This window comes from Poecilia reticulata, linkage group LG15 (genome assembly GCF_000633615.1).
Source record: "Poecilia reticulata strain Guanapo linkage group LG15, Guppy_female_1.0+MT, whole genome shotgun sequence".
Taxonomy (NCBI): Eukaryota; Metazoa; Chordata; class Actinopteri; order Cyprinodontiformes; family Poeciliidae; genus Poecilia; species Poecilia reticulata.
The window spans coordinates 27699854-27719139 of NC_024345.1; the positions used below are offsets into that span (position 1 = coordinate 27699854).

The following is a 19286-nucleotide window of genomic DNA, read 5'->3' on the forward strand; positions in this document are numbered from 1 at the left end:
TTTTCTTCACTGGAATCCTTCCCTGGAAAAAAACGATCGCACACTTTCTTCATCCCAGTTGTCACGGCATGTCCGATGCCCCAACCAACCGGGAATATCAGGGGAACAAGCGCTGTCGCAAAACTAAACATTGTTACTCTACACAAATCTGAAACTCCTACAAGTGTCTGGATCCTGACTGATGCTTAGAGATTCCAACATTCATGCATTAGAACTTCTTTGATCTACTGTGATGTCATAATGTCATCTATGCCCTCATCAGTGAGCTCACTGGACTTCTGGCGCCTTGCTTCTTATCGTTGCTATGGAAATGATCAGATCAGATCTGCATGACTCAAGCTGACATAAATACTTAAATAAAACGTTATACTTTTTATTATTTAAGAGATAAATAGATATAGATAATAGATTTGTATATGATTACAATTTTTGCTTTTGTGGTTTTCCATACCTGCTGTGGTGCCTTTTATCCACTATTATTTTTAATTACTATTAATTCATTAATATTATTCATGTATTAATCATTGCAAAATGCTAGGAACAGTCTGTGACTTATTATATTTATTTTTATTAATTTTTGCAGACAATTTAATGCTATGACTATTTTACTAAATATAAGAAACAAAAGCAGAAGAGCGATCCAGGCATGCACTTCTACATCCTTTTATTCAGGTGCAGAACCCAGAAGTTGTTGGCTTGTGTCATTCAGGAGCCTTTTGGATAAAAGGGCTTCATGATTGTATGTCAAACGTTCATTCTTATTGGTTGGGCAGGAGGCTCTACTCATGCTTTTCAAAGATGCACGGCTATACAATTTTGCATTTGTTTGTAGCCATTTTCACACCTGAGTGTAAGCGTTGATTTGGGGGTTGTGGCCATCAGCAGGAGGCCTTCAAGCAGCTCATAGGAAGAACTGAGGAGACTAAAATCTCATTATCTAAGAATTATTTGGTGCTAGCAATGTAACAAACATGTTTGGTAGACCTATCCTAACCTCTTCAAGGAAGCATAATAGGTCACAGTTGCTCTAGAGCAGGAAACTCTTGTTTCTACAGAGCTGATCATACTGATCATAGACACCTGAACATGTTATAAAATGTGATAGATAATTTAGAAACAAGCCAGTTTCTGCATTTTAACTTTCTAGTCCTTTATTGAAAATAAAACCATTCTTTCTTTTTCAAGTTCTCAGGACTCGTCGATTGAACAGCTGAAATCAGATTGAATATTTTGGATTTGTTTGCTGCCAGCTGGGGAAAAACAGATACTGAGTTGTGCTCTCTCCTTCCTAGCATGTCCACACGAATCACGCTGCTTTCTATTGAGCTGCTGGGTTTTTTTTTTTTTTCATGGATTAATTTACCATAAAATGAGATCTGATCTTTCCAATTAAATGTTCCAACTGTTACTCCTCCACAGAGGAGCTGCTGCGCGTCTTTGCTTCATAGTTTATTCCTCTGATAAATCACTAGACGGGATTCAAGAGCCTCACTTAATAAAACGGTGCTGATAAGCGACAGAGTAAACAGTTTCAGGATAACTGATTGTGAAAAATCCATCACCTGATCATGTCCCTTGCTTCAGCGTTTAAAAATATCTCATCAAACACTGAAACGGTTGGAAAAATATGTGAGTTTTTGAATAATCTTAAAGAATCAAATCTGAATTTGTAGTTTAAAATATATTCAGGAAGGGCTGGTTCTAAAGTTTAGCAGATGCATTTGATCCTCCAGCAAATTTTGTCATCAGGTTTGCACACATTTCAGGAATTATTTTGGTCCTTTTTTTGTTTTCTGCACTGCTGCTTTCCAAATCAAAGCTTCAGCTCGCTGCACAGACCTACAGGATTGAAACTCAGACATTTCTGAGATTCAGAAGTACAACATTTGCAAGAAAAAACTCAAACTGGGAACTTTCTGAGTTTCAGAAGTCGAAAACATTCCACAATTGGAAATTTTCTGAGTTTTAAAATTCCAGCGTTTTCAACCTTTGAAACTGAGAAATTTCCAAGTTTCTTCTAGAATTTTTCTGGAATTTATCTCAACATTTCTGACATTTTGTCTTGAAAAATGTTGACTTTTGCAGCTCCGAAACTTCTGTGATTTTTTTTTCTGGAAAATTTCCTGAGATTATTCTGAAAATATTTGATTTTTTTGTGGAAAGTCACTCTTTTTTACAATGGCCCTAATATGCCGTCACATGTACCTGCCGTCCTTTGATAGATCTTTGATTTTGTTCGTAGCGGTGGAGAGACTGGAATAAAGAAAAGTAAATCTGCTAAGATCAGAAGTATCTTTAATGGACTGATTGGTTGTGGTTTGTGTTTAAGACGGGCATCTGGCCAATCTCTCTGAGTTCTGGGAACAGACACTTTTTGTTGTTCCTTTTATACGTAGATGCCTTTAAAATTGTTATTAAAAGTGTTTTGGACAGATTTAAGGATGTAACCATTCTTTTTTTAAGTGGCATCAAACAAGTAAAAAGTACATTTATGACTAAAAAAACTGTACAATTTCGTTTATCTACTAATCAGTGAGATGAATTAAATAAAACAGTAGTTAATTTTCTTGCTTTCGACATAAGAATCTAATCAAACTCCCGAATAATGAGTAGCTGGACCAGACGTTGCGCACAGTTTTTAAAAAAACTTAACTGACAGTGCCGACGACCAAACGAAAAGATGAATTCACAAAAAGATGAAGACGTGGATCCATCAACCTGTTTGCACCTCCTTTGTAAAAATCCAATCAGCATCTCTCCGGCCTGGGAGAATGTAATTCATCACACTGACCAAATAACAGCGCAGCGTCCGTCGCCTCTCGTTATTTCTCCTCACTATGGGCTTTTTTTGGGGGGGAGCAGTGGATGGTTAGAAAAACTAGAGCTGAAAAGAAAGGAACATGACAGAGCAGCAGTGGTGGATTCAAGCAGCTTTGGTGTGTTTTTCTGTGTTTTCTTACCCAACTGCATGCTACCACGCTAGCAGTTCTTATCCCTCCATTTTCTTTTAAATCGTCCCTAACCTCACAATGTGCACCGTAATTATGCCCCTTTATTTTGCACTGCTTTGTGTAATTACATAGTCAATTTGCTACGCAAGGATTTACTGCTGCGGATGCGTTAAGATGTTTGTCTTTCCCTTCTTTTTTTCTTTTATTTAAATTTTGCAAAGACGACGACGTCTGAGAAGAGCAAACAGCCCAAACTTTATTCACTCCTAAATTATTATTCATTGGATTTACAATGGGGTGTCTGCAGAGCCCTCAGCGAGTGCCAGTCCGTGTCTTAATAGCATTGTGTTATACAACGCTGCATTGTTAGCAGACCACTAAAGCCTCCCATCCACTGCTCTGTCTCATTTATCCAGACACAATGGAGCCTGCACAATTACGGTGTGGAGTACTATTCACCTCAGTCTGTGTGGGTTTCTCTGATTGTGCACACACACACGCACACGGCAGAAGAGACGCTAATACACACCTGCAGTCGCTTGAATTGAGACAAGAGGAGGATGCATACATGAATATGCAGAAAGCATGCAGTTAAATAAGAGCTTGTTTTACTGCTGGAGACAAACGTGTGTGTGAAGACGGAGTAAAAACAAAGCGCAGGTTTCGTGCAGGAACACGCACGGCAGCACAGAGAGGCTTGTACCTTCGTTGAAGTGCTACTTGTGCCTTGGGAGTGCTTTCAGGGATGGGGACATGAAAGTGTTTAACCCTGAGTAACCCCAGTGTTTATATCCTGATGCTGCGATGGCGAGACGGCAGGAGCAGAGAGCAAACTGTTATCAGAGTGGGAGGAGAACTTAGCAGAAAAACAACATGCATGGGTCAAAACCTCACATCCTAATGTGTATATTTATGTTTTGTTGTTCACAGTTTGAGGCCTTTCGATTTTAGGGTGAGATAAATCAAAACATGCATTAGTTTGGGATTTTGTTTATTTCCAGCTGCTTCCACTTTCAAGCTAACATCTTTTCTGCTGTTTCCTGAAGGTGTTTCATTTACACAAAAAAATATTGAACTTCTCAGAAAAGCAACAGTGTTGGGAGAAAATCCTTAACCTTGTTGTTCTGGTACTTGTTAAATCCTGCAGAACATTTCAGGTTGTATTTGTCTGTCCTGAGTCACGGCTGTATGGCACTACATATCAGACAGAAAGCTTCACAGAGATTCAGGACAGCAAACACGTTGTTGTCGTTCGGTGGGATAGGATCCGCTGCCAGCAAGGTCAGTCCTGCCTGAATCAGGTCATTTTTGTTTAAAAAAAGCTCTAGTGGGGCGATGAGACGTCTCCATCCCTGTCCTCTGTCAGTGCTGTTGCTAAAAGCCTTTAACTTCTCACCTGATTTTCTTACATCAGGAAACGTTTGGCCTAAATGAGCTTCATTCAGCTTCACCAGGTGAATTTAAGTCAGATTGTGCAGATGTGATTGATTCCTGCTGCTTAAAACAGCAGGTTGTCATTTATGTCCAAACAAATGATTAAATCCACCTTTTAGATGCACTTTGTTGTGTTAATGTTTGTTTTTCTAGAAATGGAAAGTATTTTACCAATTCCATACTCTGATGGTTTCTTTCTATTTTGCTCCATTTATCCTCAGTTGCTTTAGACAGTGCTACCTCTCAGTTTCATCATGATAATTTATCTTTCTATTTGCCTTGATAGCCAGTATTATAATGTCAGCACAAAATTGCTGTATTTTTAGGAAAATGGGTAGCCTATTGTCAGAGTCGGTCTCCAGCCATTGCCTGGTGTTGGGGTGAGATAGAAAATAAATAGATAAAAAGAAAAAGATGGATAAATATTGCAACCATTATATATATTAAGAGCAAGTTTACAGACTTTATTTTGAAAAGATGAGGAAATAAAAAGAAAAAGGAGGATTCTGTAAGCATTCTCTGATCCAAAAATAATTTTGCAATGCAAGTTTAAGCAAAAGCACAATTATTTTTACCCATATTTATATATAGCCAGCTATATATTGCTAAAATGACAAAACAGTTCACTATTACTACAATCACTGTTTTTCTTACAAATTATATTTCTATGTTTACTTTTAAGTAAAAACCAGTAAAACTAACAATTTTTCTAACTAAATTTCATAGCTACTTTTTAAGCTAACTAGCTTAACATATAGCTATATTGGTAAGAAACTAGGCATGCTTTAAAAAAAACAAATTTCAAGTAATAAAAGGGACATCAGAACTTTCGAATCATACTTAAAGCATGGCTAATGAAGCAACTATTCACACTTAAATTACTTTATTTTTTGGAGTATAGATGCTGAGAAACAGACAGTTTGGTTGATATAAATACTTCAGGTAAAGCAAACAGATAATAAGGTCTATTTTGCTGACAAGTATGTAAAAAGAACTAAATGTTTACCTAATGAGGAAATCTTCAAAATGCACTCCAAAAAAAGCAATAAAAAACTATTTTTTAAAAGAGGACATGTTACACATTGATCAATGAAATGATTGGAACATAATGGTACAGTAACAAAATTAGACTATTTTATTTTTGGTCTGTCTTATTATATTATTCCAGCTCACATTGTGTTTAGAATGTGCTCTTTACTTCTTCAATTACTTTCTTTCTTCATTTCTTAATGCTGATTGTATTGCAGTTTGTACATAATATGAATGTTGAATGCTGCCAGTCAAGCACCATGTTCAGTTTTTAACAGCTGGTCACAGGGGGATCAGTGTGGTGAGTTTTTCTGAACTCTGGTTTTGTTTTTCTGCTTGATTTTGTTTTAGCTGGTGATATTTGCATGGTTTCCATGGAGATTTGTTTTTGTGTGCTTTTCTTTTTTTGCATCTCTGTTGTTGCTTGTCAGTCACACTGATGGTTGGCACATGACATTTTTCTCCAGGGATTTCCTGCTGCTATTGTCGCTGTTTCAAAAACAAAAATACCAAAAATGGATCCAGTTACCGTCCGTTCCTCGGATTGTGTTGGAAGATTTTCCTGAACTGCAGGAATGGAATCGCTGTTGTGTTGAATGACACCATCACACAGGTTATGCTTGAAGAGCATCTTTAAAGGTGACCTATTATGCTTCATTGGACATGTTAGAATCGGTCTTCAGGCAAAACAAAACATGTTCATTACATTTTTAACACAAACTCATTCTTAGATAATGGGATTTCAGTCTGCTCAGTTCTGCCTGTAAGCTGTGTTAGGGCCTGTTGTCACTTTAAATTCAAATAAACTGCTGCTGTTCACGCCCTCTACTTGACATTTACATTCGCACGTAAAAATGGCTACAAACAGATGCGCAATTATACAACTGTACATCTTTGAAAAACATAAATAGAGCCTCCTGCACAACCAACAAGAATGCAGCAGGTGGTTTCTAGAAAACAAAACAAAACGTTTCCAGCTGCCATTGTACAGTGGCTAAACCAGCTAGCCAAATGTGCTGGAACTCAGCTTGGGTTGCTAGGTGATGGGCGGAATTTAGCTTTGGTTGCTAGGTAACGGGCTGCCTTCCCTGTGGTTACTAGGTAACGGGCAGTGCCTGCTAATTTGTGGCGTTACATTCTGAGAGTTTTTGAAATGGCTCATTTTCCAGACACCAAAAAATATCAACTTGTTGCCAAAAAATTCCTGGGTGGGTTTTTTTTAAGCGGTTGTTCTGTTTTTAGAAGCAATAGAGACACAAATGGAAGTACAAAAACCTGCAAAATACAAACTTCTCCTTTAAAATCAGCAGTTGAACATGTCACGCTGAGTAGATTAACTCTTGTTTTTTGTATCAGCTTCTGAACTAAAAACTTATCAAAGCTCAATAACATTAAGGAGGTAGAGAGGAGACAGAAATGAAGACTGGCTGCTGCTGTGCATGTAAATAAAGAGGATAACAGTGAGATTTGTGCTGCACTGAGGCCTTAGGCGTCGGGTTACACAGCAATCAAGTTGAGATCAACCAGCAAAGCCTGTGAGGATGTGCCAGGAAATATTATTACCTCGGCAATCACCTCGTGTGTTCATTCATCTTCAACATACATGTACTCTTTAAGATGAAGTGGTATTCATAATCATTCAATGTTTTTACACAATGTATATTTTTACTGGAATCTGACAAAGTAATACATTATAGAGCATAACTGCGATCATTTATAAATCTGGAAAGCGTGGTGAGTTCATCTTTTTGTGAATTCGCCACGTGAAATTTCTTCCTATTCTTTACTGTCATACAGCTAATAATCAGAATGGAGGGAGAATATTCTTTACTGTAATACAGCCTGATAACATCAGTTTCTGAGCCCTGCAACATTATTTAAAACATTAATGAGCTTTGATCCAAACCTGTCTTTTGCAGCTCCTATCAGTGTTGCATTTATCTCCATTCATGACAAGCTTCTCTGTTCCTGTTGGGAAATGTTGGAATGACATTTTCAGGATGATGGGTCGTATGATTTTTTCCAGATCATCGTCTACTCTTCTCCCTTATGTAGTTTGTTTTGTAGCATCAACTTGCTCCCACTAGTGTAAATTATTATAAGCAGTAAGATAAGTTTCACACACTGAGCAGATGAACAGAATAAATCAATTTGTGGACGCGCCAGAACTTCCTTCATCTGAACAGAAACAAACCAAAGTAAATATTTTTTATACCAAAAGAGGAACAATCTAGATTCAACACAGCTTCAGTTATTATAGCTAGAAACTAATGATCAACCCTGAGATCCGGGGCGTAGTGATGGACTCAGACATGAACCTTCAAAAACACATAAAGACAGTTACAAAGTCGGCCTTTTATCACCTGAAGAACATTTAGAGTCCCAACAAGATCTTAAAAAATCTTTAAAAAATGCGTTTTTCTTTAGTCACATTGATTACTGCAGCAGGCCTTCCTACAAAATCTAACAAATGCAGATGATCCAGAACTTTTCACTAAATCTAGAAAAATATCACCCCAGTTCTAAAGTCCTTATATTGTCCTTAAACTTTGTTTTGTGGCAAACTGCAAAGAAAATCTCCACATTTTCGCAGCACCCAACCACTTGTTACCACCCAATTTCTGCATCTGAAATTTGGATCCCAGAAGGTTTGATACTGAATTTCAATTACAGACAAATGGACTCTGTAAAAGCACCTGGTTTATTTAGGATCATGAAAGTGAAAGGGGTTGGATTTATATTTAATCCCCATCTAAAAATGCTTACTGTCTATTTTTAATAGTCAAACACTAAAAACAAGCACTGCTTTTCCGTTATCTTTACCATTTCTCATTTTCTGTAAATAAATACTAAATTTTTCTTGGCATTTCAGAGACATGTTGTCAGTAGTTCATAGAATAAAAGAACAATGTTTATTTTACTTAAACATAAACCTATAAAAAAGTAAAATCAGAGAAACTGATCATTTTAAGTGGCGTCTTAATTTTTTCCAGAGCTGCATGTGTATGTAAAACTATACTAACTACTACTACTTTGTTTGTAAAGCTCTTTAAAATAGCAGTCATGACAAAGTGCTGTACAAAATGTGTCAAAATATGGAAAGAACTAAAGAAAAAAGGCAACAATAAAATAAATAAAATGCTAAAACAGACTTAAGAGAGAAAAAGTCTCAAAGTGCGTTAAAGGCAAAGGAATAAAAAAATGTTTTACGTAGAGTTTTAAATACCGATCTGCGAAAAGGCTAATGTGTTTCTGGTTCTTCGGGTCGGAGTAATATGTGCTTCAGCATCTTATTTGCTCGCTGGTTTCAGATTAGCAGTGATCTGTTTCACCGCAGTTGCTTCCAGGTGAGAAGATGTTTATCTTGTAATTGCTCCCATATCTGTTTGCTCCACCTAAGCTGCATCGTATATCTCTGTGACAAACCTGCAGTATCACACCCAGAGCAGTAATAACCCTGACACCAGCATGGCCTAATAACTCTGTGAGTGTTACACAAGTTTAGATTTGTATACATGTAGCCCTTCTTTGTTTGTCTCAGGTCCAGTAGGTTGACTTCACATTCAGGTTCCCTGTATTTATTCTAACAAACAGGAAATCAAGTAGGTGGTTAATTTCAAACCAGAAACTTCAGCACATTAATAAAATAAAATAAATAATCCCAAACTACTAAGCAATATCTCCCTGTGAGCAGTTAGCAGCAGTTAGCAGCAGTTCAAATTTGTAAACGTAGCTAAAATAGTTTAAAATATATACAAAACGTAGCAAAATTACTCGTGAAACACTGTATATTATCAAATTTGTCTAAAACATATGTTAAAAATGTAATACTTGTCAAGAATATACAGAGCTGATTCTAATACACACCACAGTTACCGATGGCAACAACAAAAAAGGGGGCGGAGCCGTCAGTTGCTGGTTGCTATGGTAACCACCAACTGCCAAGAGCAGCGTAACAGAACTTCAAACACCAATAAATGTCTGGAGAAACAATTTGCTGACCAAACAAAATAAATCCAAACAACAAACGAACAAATTTTGACAAACTTTACATTTATAATATTGTAAAATTACAACAAGAAAAGACACCAAGTTTGGTCAGAAAAGGTAGAACTTAGTAACTAGTAATTTCACTCTTAGGGTTTATTACCGGCATATATTTTATAATTTGCTTGTTTTTACATCAAGGTGACCTTGGATGTCCAGAAAGGCGGCTACAAATAACATGTATTATTATTATTATTATTATTATTATTATTATTATTACAAATAGGCCGTAGCAGTAGTAATGCTCTGAACCAGAAGCTTTGACAGCCACGCTCTGCTGGAAATATGGAGCTGAATAAATTATTTACCTTAACCAGAACAATTCAGTATTTTCTGATTGCAGAAAATACACTTTTACCAATAATTTACTAGAACTTGACCAATAAAATCCTGTTATATCTTTTTTCTTTATTTTTATTGACTAGTTAGTAAAATAAACACTATCGACTAATAAAAAAAAAACATGAAAACATACTGAAACATGCAGAAGAAAAATGAAACTAATAAAAACAGCCATCACAATATTCAATAATTCTTTGAAGAATCTAAATTAATGAGTTAAAACAACATTTCCCTTTGGGATTGATAAAGTATTTTTGAATTAAATTAAATTTGAAAAGAGAGGTATTGATCTACAAAATAAATAACTGGATAAGAAAATGAACAAAAGCAACAAAAATAAAATAAACAAGAAATAAAAGCAAAGCAAGCAAAATGCATCAATTTTAATGCATATATTAAAATGTGTACATTTTATAAAAGGTGTACATTTTAATGAATATATTTTAATAAACACATGGTGTCACAACAAAAACAATTAAATTGTTTAACATGTGAGTTGGAATCTACTTTAGTCTTTTTATGATTTGCATTATTATTAAATACTCACATATTTTGGGTAGAAGTGGAAAACAGAGAGAGAAAGTAAGTAGATAAATAAATCAAAATATATGCCAGAACAAATAATACCTAATAATAAGATCTTATCCTCTATTTATTTATTCTTTGCTATGTTGCATCTCTTCATTGTATTAATCTTAATTAGTATTTCAATGCGGCTAACTTTCATCTGATCCGTCCTTTTTCTGTTCATCAGAAGTGAACATTAAAAGCCTTTCTTTAAAACTCAGCAGGTGGTCGGCGGCTTAGCTTTGTTTACAGACGGTCCTCTGGGGTTTCACTGTAAACAACCGATGCTTCTGTTTACATCTTATGATGCGTTTCGCACAAACTCCTTCTGATTCAATCGCTTTCCCTCCCTATAAAACACAACTAATTCTTCTCAGGCACTCAAAATGAAATCGTATTTTTTTTTCCCCCTGCTGTTCAGTTTAGGGTTAACAGTGGATCATCTGCCTTCATCTCACCTTATATTTCACCATCTCTCTTTTATTTCACCATCTCTGTGGTTTTCCTCTTCCTCGAGCATCTGGATATCAAACATCCTTTCACTTTATACAAGCTGGTGTGTTTATTTAGACAAAAAAAAAACAAAATCCAGTTGAGCTGATTTAGCAACGTTATAAACAATCAGCAGACAAGATGACCTGAAAGTCTAATAATTTGAAAATGTTATTAAACTGAAAGTCTGAGACGTCTTTGTATCACCGGCCGCTTTATTAGGTACACCATGCTGGTATCAGAGACTCTTTTTCCCTTCATTCTTTGGTTCATCAAGGTGTTGGAAATATTAATTTTGGGGGTTTTAGTTCACATAAAGGACAGTTTTGCACAGTCAGATTTATTGGCTCTATATCTATGATAGATGCTCCACATCATGCTGATCTGAAATCTGGTAACTGTAACGTCATTTGGAAAACAGTGAACTCTTTAACAGATTTACGAAATAAGTCAAAGGTTATTTAAAGGGGCAGTATCATGTATTTTCCAGGCACATAGTTGTACCTTATAGCACAATCTATGTTCATGGTCCAAAACAACAAAATATAACAGAGCATACAGCTTGTTACAGTTTGTTACAGGAGGAATTAAGTGAAAAAAATCTACTGAAACATCTCAGTGAACAGCGCAGCCTTAAAGTCTGTAAGCTAAATGTGAAAGAGAACCAGCACATGTGAAATTATAACTTCTGGCCTTGAGGTCAGCCGACACATCTGATGTGTGAAGGGCGAGTGAATTTGTGTCAAAACATGGTGTCAAAAGCTATTGCCACGCAGGAAAAATGGTCAAATGAGCTCCAAAAAAGGTTAGATACTGCAAAATAATTTTACATTTTCCATTTTTACGAAAAGTCAAACGACTTTTTTAAATAAATAAACACCAACACTTTCTGACGTTTCAAAAATGTTCAGTTACAAGAACTTTTTTTTAATGTGTTTATAATAACTTTGCCTCAAATAAAAACAAAATGTCACTTTTGAGATGTAGTTGGGGGCCACAGAAAATCCGTCCGCGGGCCACATGTGGCCCCCAGGCCACACGTTGGACACCCAGAAGAGGTGGAAAAAAATGTGTCTTTTTTCCTCAGTCTGTTTCCTTTAATTATGACTCTAATCTCACAATCTAATTTATTCCTCTGCCTTCAATTGTACCCCTGCTGGTGATTTCTCCCCAGTGGTTTCTGCTCCCTGCAGTCGCCGCTTCATCGTCCCCTTTGACCCCGTCTCATCTAAACCACAATTATCACAGGAGGACGGCCGACGCCTCGCTGTAACTGAATTTCCCGTAGGAACATTAATGAACATGGTTTTCTGCTGTGATCCTGACGGGCCGGTGAAGTTCCTTTAATCCAAGATGGCTGACCTCCTCGCTCTTCCTCAGGCTTCTCGGTGAACCTCCAGGTGATCCTGGCCAACCCGCGGGCGCTCTTCAAGAGGCGGGGCTCCCAGCCGGGGATGCAGGAGTCGGACTTCCTGAAGCAGATCACCAAGGTTTCCGAGCTGGAGCCCAAGGCGAACAACTGCACACGGGTCAGTAACCTCTGTTTCCACGGCAACGGACTTTAAAAGCGGTTTTGGATTTCGGGCGTTAATGCAGGTCAGGAATCCTCACGGATTTTAGTCAAGAAGCCTTTTTCCGTTTAATATTGGAAAAATGTTGAGGCAAACTTTCTTCCAGATAAGAAAAAATGAACGTTAGTAATTTATGGATCATCGTTAAGCTTTTTACATTGAATTTGGAGAATATTTATATGTAACACATGGGACTAAAACAATTAATTGGATTAATCGTGATTCATTTGGGTAATCAGCTAATTTAGTTATCAATTAATCGTTAAGTGCAGTATGAAAACTCAAAAAAATGTACTAAGTACATTTTGTAATCCAAAAAAATAATAATTAACAGATCAGCTCTACATTGTATTGAAGTCGAGTTGAGCATAAAGGTCTCACCTTTTCACATGTTAGAAAATTGCTACAAATATTCACTAAAGGAATGTTGTTATTGTATTTTAGACAATAAAATGTTTTTTTTCTTATTTAGAAAAAGATCTGGAATTGTTTATTTGTATTTTTGTGTATTTCTAATATATAAAATAACCTTTGGTGGTTACATAAAAAATCGGCAAGATGTGTCAATTTTTTTTTATCCGATTAATCAATTAATTGTCAGAATAATCAATGATTTATGAATGATTTATTACTGTAGTAATCACTGGTAACATGCGTTTGCAGAAGTCTCTCTTTTCACCTGCAGCATCGGTTATTATTACCGCTGCTGGATTCTTGAATAACTGTCCAGACGGATCGTTTGTGATTTCATCTGAGCTGATGTGACGCTAGCAGAGCATTCCGTGCAAAAGCGCAATCAGAACAGGTTTTTGCTTGAACTTTTCCAACTCTCTTTGCATTAAATGAGTCCGCAATCTGATCATCTTTTTTAAAAAAACAAAAAAAAAACGTGTGTCACTGCCAAACCTCCAGGTTTAACATGTTTCTGTGCGCTGTTGGCACTTACGAAGGCGCAGTCATAATAATGGCAGCGGTAACCAACCACTGGGCATCTCTCCTCACTATTGACAGCGTGAGTCATGCTATGAGCTACTGGCACAATCTAAACATAGACCCACAGCGGCTGAATTGGACAGAAATGGCACTGTGGCTCCATCAATTCTTGTTGTGCGCTCAGACAGCTCGGATCGATGCAGTTCATCTGAAGTCACCACAGGCCCTGTTGGCACTTGGCTTTATAAGGCCACTCATCCTCTTGACAGCCATCACAGAACTGACTTACAGGACTGTTTGTGAGAAATGGATCCCATTATGGCTTTTTTTTTTTTTCTTTCAAGCAACAAATGAGCCAAACGTGATGGCTGCCTGCTGCTGCTCCAAATGTGTGCTGATGCTGGGAGATTAAAGAAAATGCTGGATTTCTCAGGATATTTCATTGTTTACTCAAAGTCTTACTTCAAACTCCAAGAAAAAGCTAACATTTTCACACAACCTTACTCCTTTAAAGGGAAATTACAGCCAGATGCTGTACATCTACAATGCCGTGTCAAACTTGATTGACAGCGCTAAGGCCCGCCTCCTGTCTCTGATTGGTTGTTTTTAATCAGTAGCTCAAGTATAGTAGTAGCTCAAGAAGCAGAAGGTGGAGGACTTGATATTTCACAGGTTGTATGTAAAAACTTTGTCAAAGTTAAGTACAGTAGCTAATCACCCATTCAGGGAGACGAGTTCACTGCCAAAAGAGAACTAAATGTGCAGGGTTTGCTGTTTTAAGAGAGGAAAAGGGTTCATCACCTTGTTTCTGTCTCCATCCTCCTTTACCAGCACCTGTCCTTCCACAACCTACAGGAGGCAGCCCTTTTCACCACCAATCACAAAACGGAAAATCAAAATTTCCTGGTTCGCCGTACGCGAGCAGGACACTCTGCAATTTCCTGGGTGGTTACCAGTAAACGTTTCCTGCTGGGGATAGAATAAAGACCCCCGGAGCTGCTGGATCATCGTTTCCAGCTGGCTGCTGAAAGCATCAGCCATACTGCTGAGTCTAATACAGGCTAATAACACAACGAGTCATTAGCACACAGGAGGGATGCATTCATCAGATCACAGAGAAAACAGCACGACGTCATTTGTGTATACATGTAAGGTAACACCTGCTATTATTATTTATTCAGAGGTCCAGAGACACTGATAGTGAATCCTGATCTAGACTAAATAACAGATAAATTGAACTAATTCTGTTTTTAGTGTCTTTACACTTTAAAAACATCATCCTGCTGTTAAAATGAGCTATGTGATTCTATAATTAATCAGTAAAATACAATTAAATATTAATTAATATTCTAACAAGAATTCATTGGACGGGCGGAACCTTGCCAAAGTTTTATGTTTACTGATTTGGGCCTGAATCTCTTGAACTTACTGGCCTTTTTGATGCCTGAATAATTTCTGAATTGAATCTAAAAGTTTTCACATAAAAGCATTAAACGTCCAGCAAACGGAAATGAAAGCAAACGAGTTTCATTATTTAATAAACAGAAACGTCAAAGCAGTTCCAGGAAACTTCCTCGGCTACAAAAAGGTTTTGGTTCTTCAGCGTTTCTCAGTTGTTTCTCTGAAGTCGTTTTTAGCGTTTTAAACTGTGTGACTCCAGTAACACGGCGCTGCTACCTGCGTCTACAACGCGTTAGCTCTGAGCTACCTGGGTTCCGATCACAGAGGCTTGAGCCCGACCTTGACGCTGTCGGGCAGTGATGCTCATCTGACGGCCGGGTCTGTGTCCGGGAGACGGCTGACAAGAGCCGCGATGTAGTTAGAGCGGGACAGTAATGGCAACAGACAGCAGTGACAGGCCAAGAAAGGAGGGGGGCAGGCAGGAACAGATGGAGACAGATGATCCCACAGGACGGAGAGGAGATGGAGAGGTGCAGAAGTCTGAGCAGGGATGGAGAGGAAGGAGATAAAGAAAGGGTGAAAAGAAAAGAGGAAGAGAAGTTCTGCTGCCATGCGAGTCTGTCCTCCTGTCGGTGTCTCAGTTTGCTGCTAAGCCTCATTTTCATTCCACTGGTGGAGCTAAATGGATCTGTGGCCAGGAGCTGGTCGGGTCTGGACGTTCTGATCCGCAAAACAGCTTGAGTGCTCTTCCAAATTACGGATTAGATGTGGTCAATGTCAGGGGACATTTTACTCCACTGTAACTGAGACTGAAGATGTTGGAATCAGCAGGGATCACACAGCTTTAAAACAAGGGCTGAGACTAACGATTATAGGTGAAATGATCACTTATTCTGATGATTAATCGATTATTCTGACGATTGATCGATTATTCTGATGAGTCAAGTAATTAAGTGATCAACAACATTAAAGCAAGGGCTGAGACCAACAATTATAGGTTAAATTATCACTTATTTCTGTCAACCCATCAATTATTCTGACAATCTATTAAGTGATCGGCGACATTAAAACAAGGGTTGAAACCGATGATTATAGGTTAAATTATCACTTATTCTGACAATTAACTTCAGGCCTTTCCGCTTAAGATAACATCAATACAGTGTAGTGTTAATCTGCAATTTTTCTAGATTAGCTGATTAATAATTAGACAGCAAACAGTCTCAAAATTCTTTTTTTTTCTTATTTTTGAACAGAATTTGAACTAAGTGAAGCTAAAACTACGCCAAATGAGTTGAAAGTAGAACATAATGTTAGGGAGAATTTATTATTTTTAATATAGGTCCAAGTTAGATTAGATCACAAGGCCGGCCCAAGGCATAAGCAAACGAAGCCCCATGAAGGCTTGGGCCGGCCCTGTTAGGCCCTTTATCAAACCACTTTTAGTTTTACTCAGATTTTCTTTGGTGATAAACTGAAGCATTTAAATGTGGGGAGAAACCAGTAAAAACAGGAGGAATGTGGGAACTAATTTAAATAGTTTTTCACAGAAGTTGTTCAGAGTAAAATTGAAGCTGGAAGTTCAATTTACCAGAACGCATGTCATCTTGAACGGAAAATGTTTTTCCTACAAAATCCCCCTTTGATGGGAAGTAAAAATAGTGACCTCTCTCTGCAGAATAAAAAAACCACCAAGCTTTTTGTCTCCATGTTGCCTGAAGGTGGAAGAAAAAGATAGAAGAGGAAGAATGAGAGCAAAGCCAGGAGAGGAAAAGTGAATGTGATGAATGGAGAAGGAAGTGTGTGTGTGTGTGTGTGTGTGTGTGTGTGTGTGTGTGTGTGTGTGTGTGTGTGTGTGTGTGTGTGTGTGTGTGTGTGTGTTAAGATAGGCGAGCTCTGACTGCAGAATGTGCCGACCCAAACGCCGTTCCCCCCCCACAGCTCTGGATCAGCGCCTTGGTAGCTGCTACATTAGCCTCATTAGAAATGCAAAGCAGGCCAATTAGCAGCAGAGAGAGCAGGAAGTGACACGTTCCACCTGAAGAAGCCCACAGAACAGACAGCATCAGTGTCCACAGCCTGCAATAAATCACGCCTGTGTGAATCTCTGCACTTTTATAGGCTCATTAGTTATAGCTTAGGAAAGAAAAAACTGCAGATTTGAATCCAGGCTGAGTGAAACCCAGAAACTCTCCTGTGTTTCTCACCAATGAATTGCTGTGAAAATGGTTGCAAACAAGTGTGGTTAGTTTTTGATTTGATCCATTTCAGGAGGTGTCAGACTGTTTCCCTCTGATACAATGCAGTCTGCGCTGCGCGTCCTTTATTTGACAGATCCGGAGTTTCATCATCGCATCGGGAAAGAAAGAGTCTCTCTGGTTCAAAAACATTTGTTCTGAGTGGAAAATATAAAACTGCAAGAACATACTAACATTATGCTGTCTCCACAGAAACATGCCGTTTTCTGGGATTTGGACCTTTTTGTATTTTGATCTAATAAAACAGAGAAAAGGAGATTCTAGCGTTTCTTTGAACACAAAGAGACAGATCTGTGAAATTTATGTAAAACAAAAAACACTTTATTATCAGAGGTGTGTTGGGTTCTGGTCAAAAGTTTTCATTCACTCATCATGGGCCAACATGGCAGGATTATTCCACATCAAGGTCTGTCAGTGAGTCGGATATCTGAGGCAGGAAGTGACAATATCTTCTCAAAGATACGGAAGAGGATGAGGGCCATTGAAAAAACGCTGACTTTTTCCTCATAAAACTGATTTTAATCTAGTGGGATTAAAGTCAGAATTCTGAAAAAAAAAAAAATACAAAAAAAAACAACTCAGAAATCTGAGAAAAAAAATCTGAATTCTGAAAAGTGAAAAGCCAGAATTTTGAGAAAAAGAGTTCTGATTTTGAAAAGTCAGAATTCTAAGATTATAGTCAGAATTCTGGGAAAAGCAGTCAGAAAATAAATTCTGAGAAAAAAGTCAGAATTGTGAGAAAAAAGTCAGAATTGTGAGAAAAAAGTCAGAATTGTGAATAAATTGATCTTTGAGATAAAAGGGGTCATTTTTGGGAGTTGCAAAAATCACTTTTTTCCATAAAAAATACTCTTAGGAAGGTGACAACATTGTTCCCAGGTACTTAAAACACTCTCTCATCACCTTGTTTTCTTCCACCTGCAGGTTCTGGTTTGGCACACTCGCACAGAGAAACCGCACCTCGCCAACGAGCCCAAACTCAAAAAAGACACCGTGGACATCGAGGTGTGACGCCTTCACACCTTCAGCTTTGGAGAGAGTGACAGCAACCTGCTTTCTGCCCAGAACGGCCAGAGACGATCCGCACAGCGGACAAAAACTCTGAGGGTCTGCATGATTCATGACTCTGCCGTCCATCTGAATGCTGCTTTTGGGAGAACTGGACTCGTCTAAAAGGAGCTGCGACATCCTGGACTTTTTGTTTTCGTCCATCCACATCCTGCTGATGTAACAACAAAACGTATAAATGTGAAACATTGTGCTGCTGAACTGAGAAGTGCCATGTGTGTCACTTTGATTCATCGTGTTGTCAAACTAACTGTGGGACGGCGATATAAAGAGGTCAGATGGATAATATGTGACTCTGTTGTCTGTTTTCAAAGCACATATTAATAAAACACGCTCAGCTACACTGTTAGGAGAATGAGCAATCACTTCTCTGGGAAGGTGTTTGCTCAGTTTTTTTTAATTCAGCAAAAAATATCCACACATATAAATCCAATATTATGTTATTTAACAGATGAACAAAGTGGAAAATAACTTCATTATCACCAAACCTACTTTGGATTGGTAGATTCTGCATGTTTTAACAGAATTATCTAATTAGGTCTGGCAGTTAAATAGTTCCGTACATTTATCTTTAATTTCATTGGTTATGCATTTTCTATTTTCTGCAGTTTTTACAGCCGCTAAATTGTGTCTGAGTTACATCATGATGATTTTTCTGACATTTAATTTGCATCATCACAATATCCCAAAATATTTTGATTATAGGTACATAGAAGATCAAATGTAAGGAAAAAAAACAAACAAAAATCTATCATAGATTACCAAAACTTACACCCATGACAATCAAGATTCAGTTTTTAAGGTGTTTTATAAAACCAGTAGATTCAGTTTCTCCAGTTTCCTTTCTGCAAAGCAACATAACTGCTGCATTTAGTGATTCAATACAGCTGCAGATGTGTTTCTGTAGAAAGATGTCCTGTGTATTATTGTCCACCTGTTCACTATAAAGTGAAAAATAACATCGATTTGCAAGAATATAAGAGAAATAGGTCCCCAATTTTGAATTAGAAACATTTGTTTTCAAGTTTTAGGTAGTAAACATGTACCAAGGTCAGGCGCTACATAAATAAAAGCAAAATAATGAGCTGCCGCCCCAAGGATCCCCGAGTTTTATACGGTAAAAATGGGATTTTTATCCAATTTCCATCGTCTCAAAGTGAGTTCCTTTTATTCCAATCCATGTCTGTTCTTCTGGA

General features: G+C 37.7%; 1 protein-coding gene across 1 annotated transcript in view; it reads left to right on the top strand.

The window, feature by feature from the left end:
* Positions 1–18378, top strand: part of b3gat2 (beta-1,3-glucuronyltransferase 2 (glucuronosyltransferase S)) — a 47529-nt gene extending 29151 nt beyond the window's left edge. The window contains exons 3-4 of the mRNA XM_008430359.2: positions 12243–12391; positions 17947–18378. Of these exons, the coding sequence (XP_008428581.1) occupies positions 12243–12391; positions 17947–18033 (236 nt within the window). The 3' untranslated portion in view covers positions 18034–18378. The remainder of the gene's footprint in view (positions 1–12242; positions 12392–17946) is intronic.
* Positions 18379–19286: the final 908 nt, after the last annotated feature.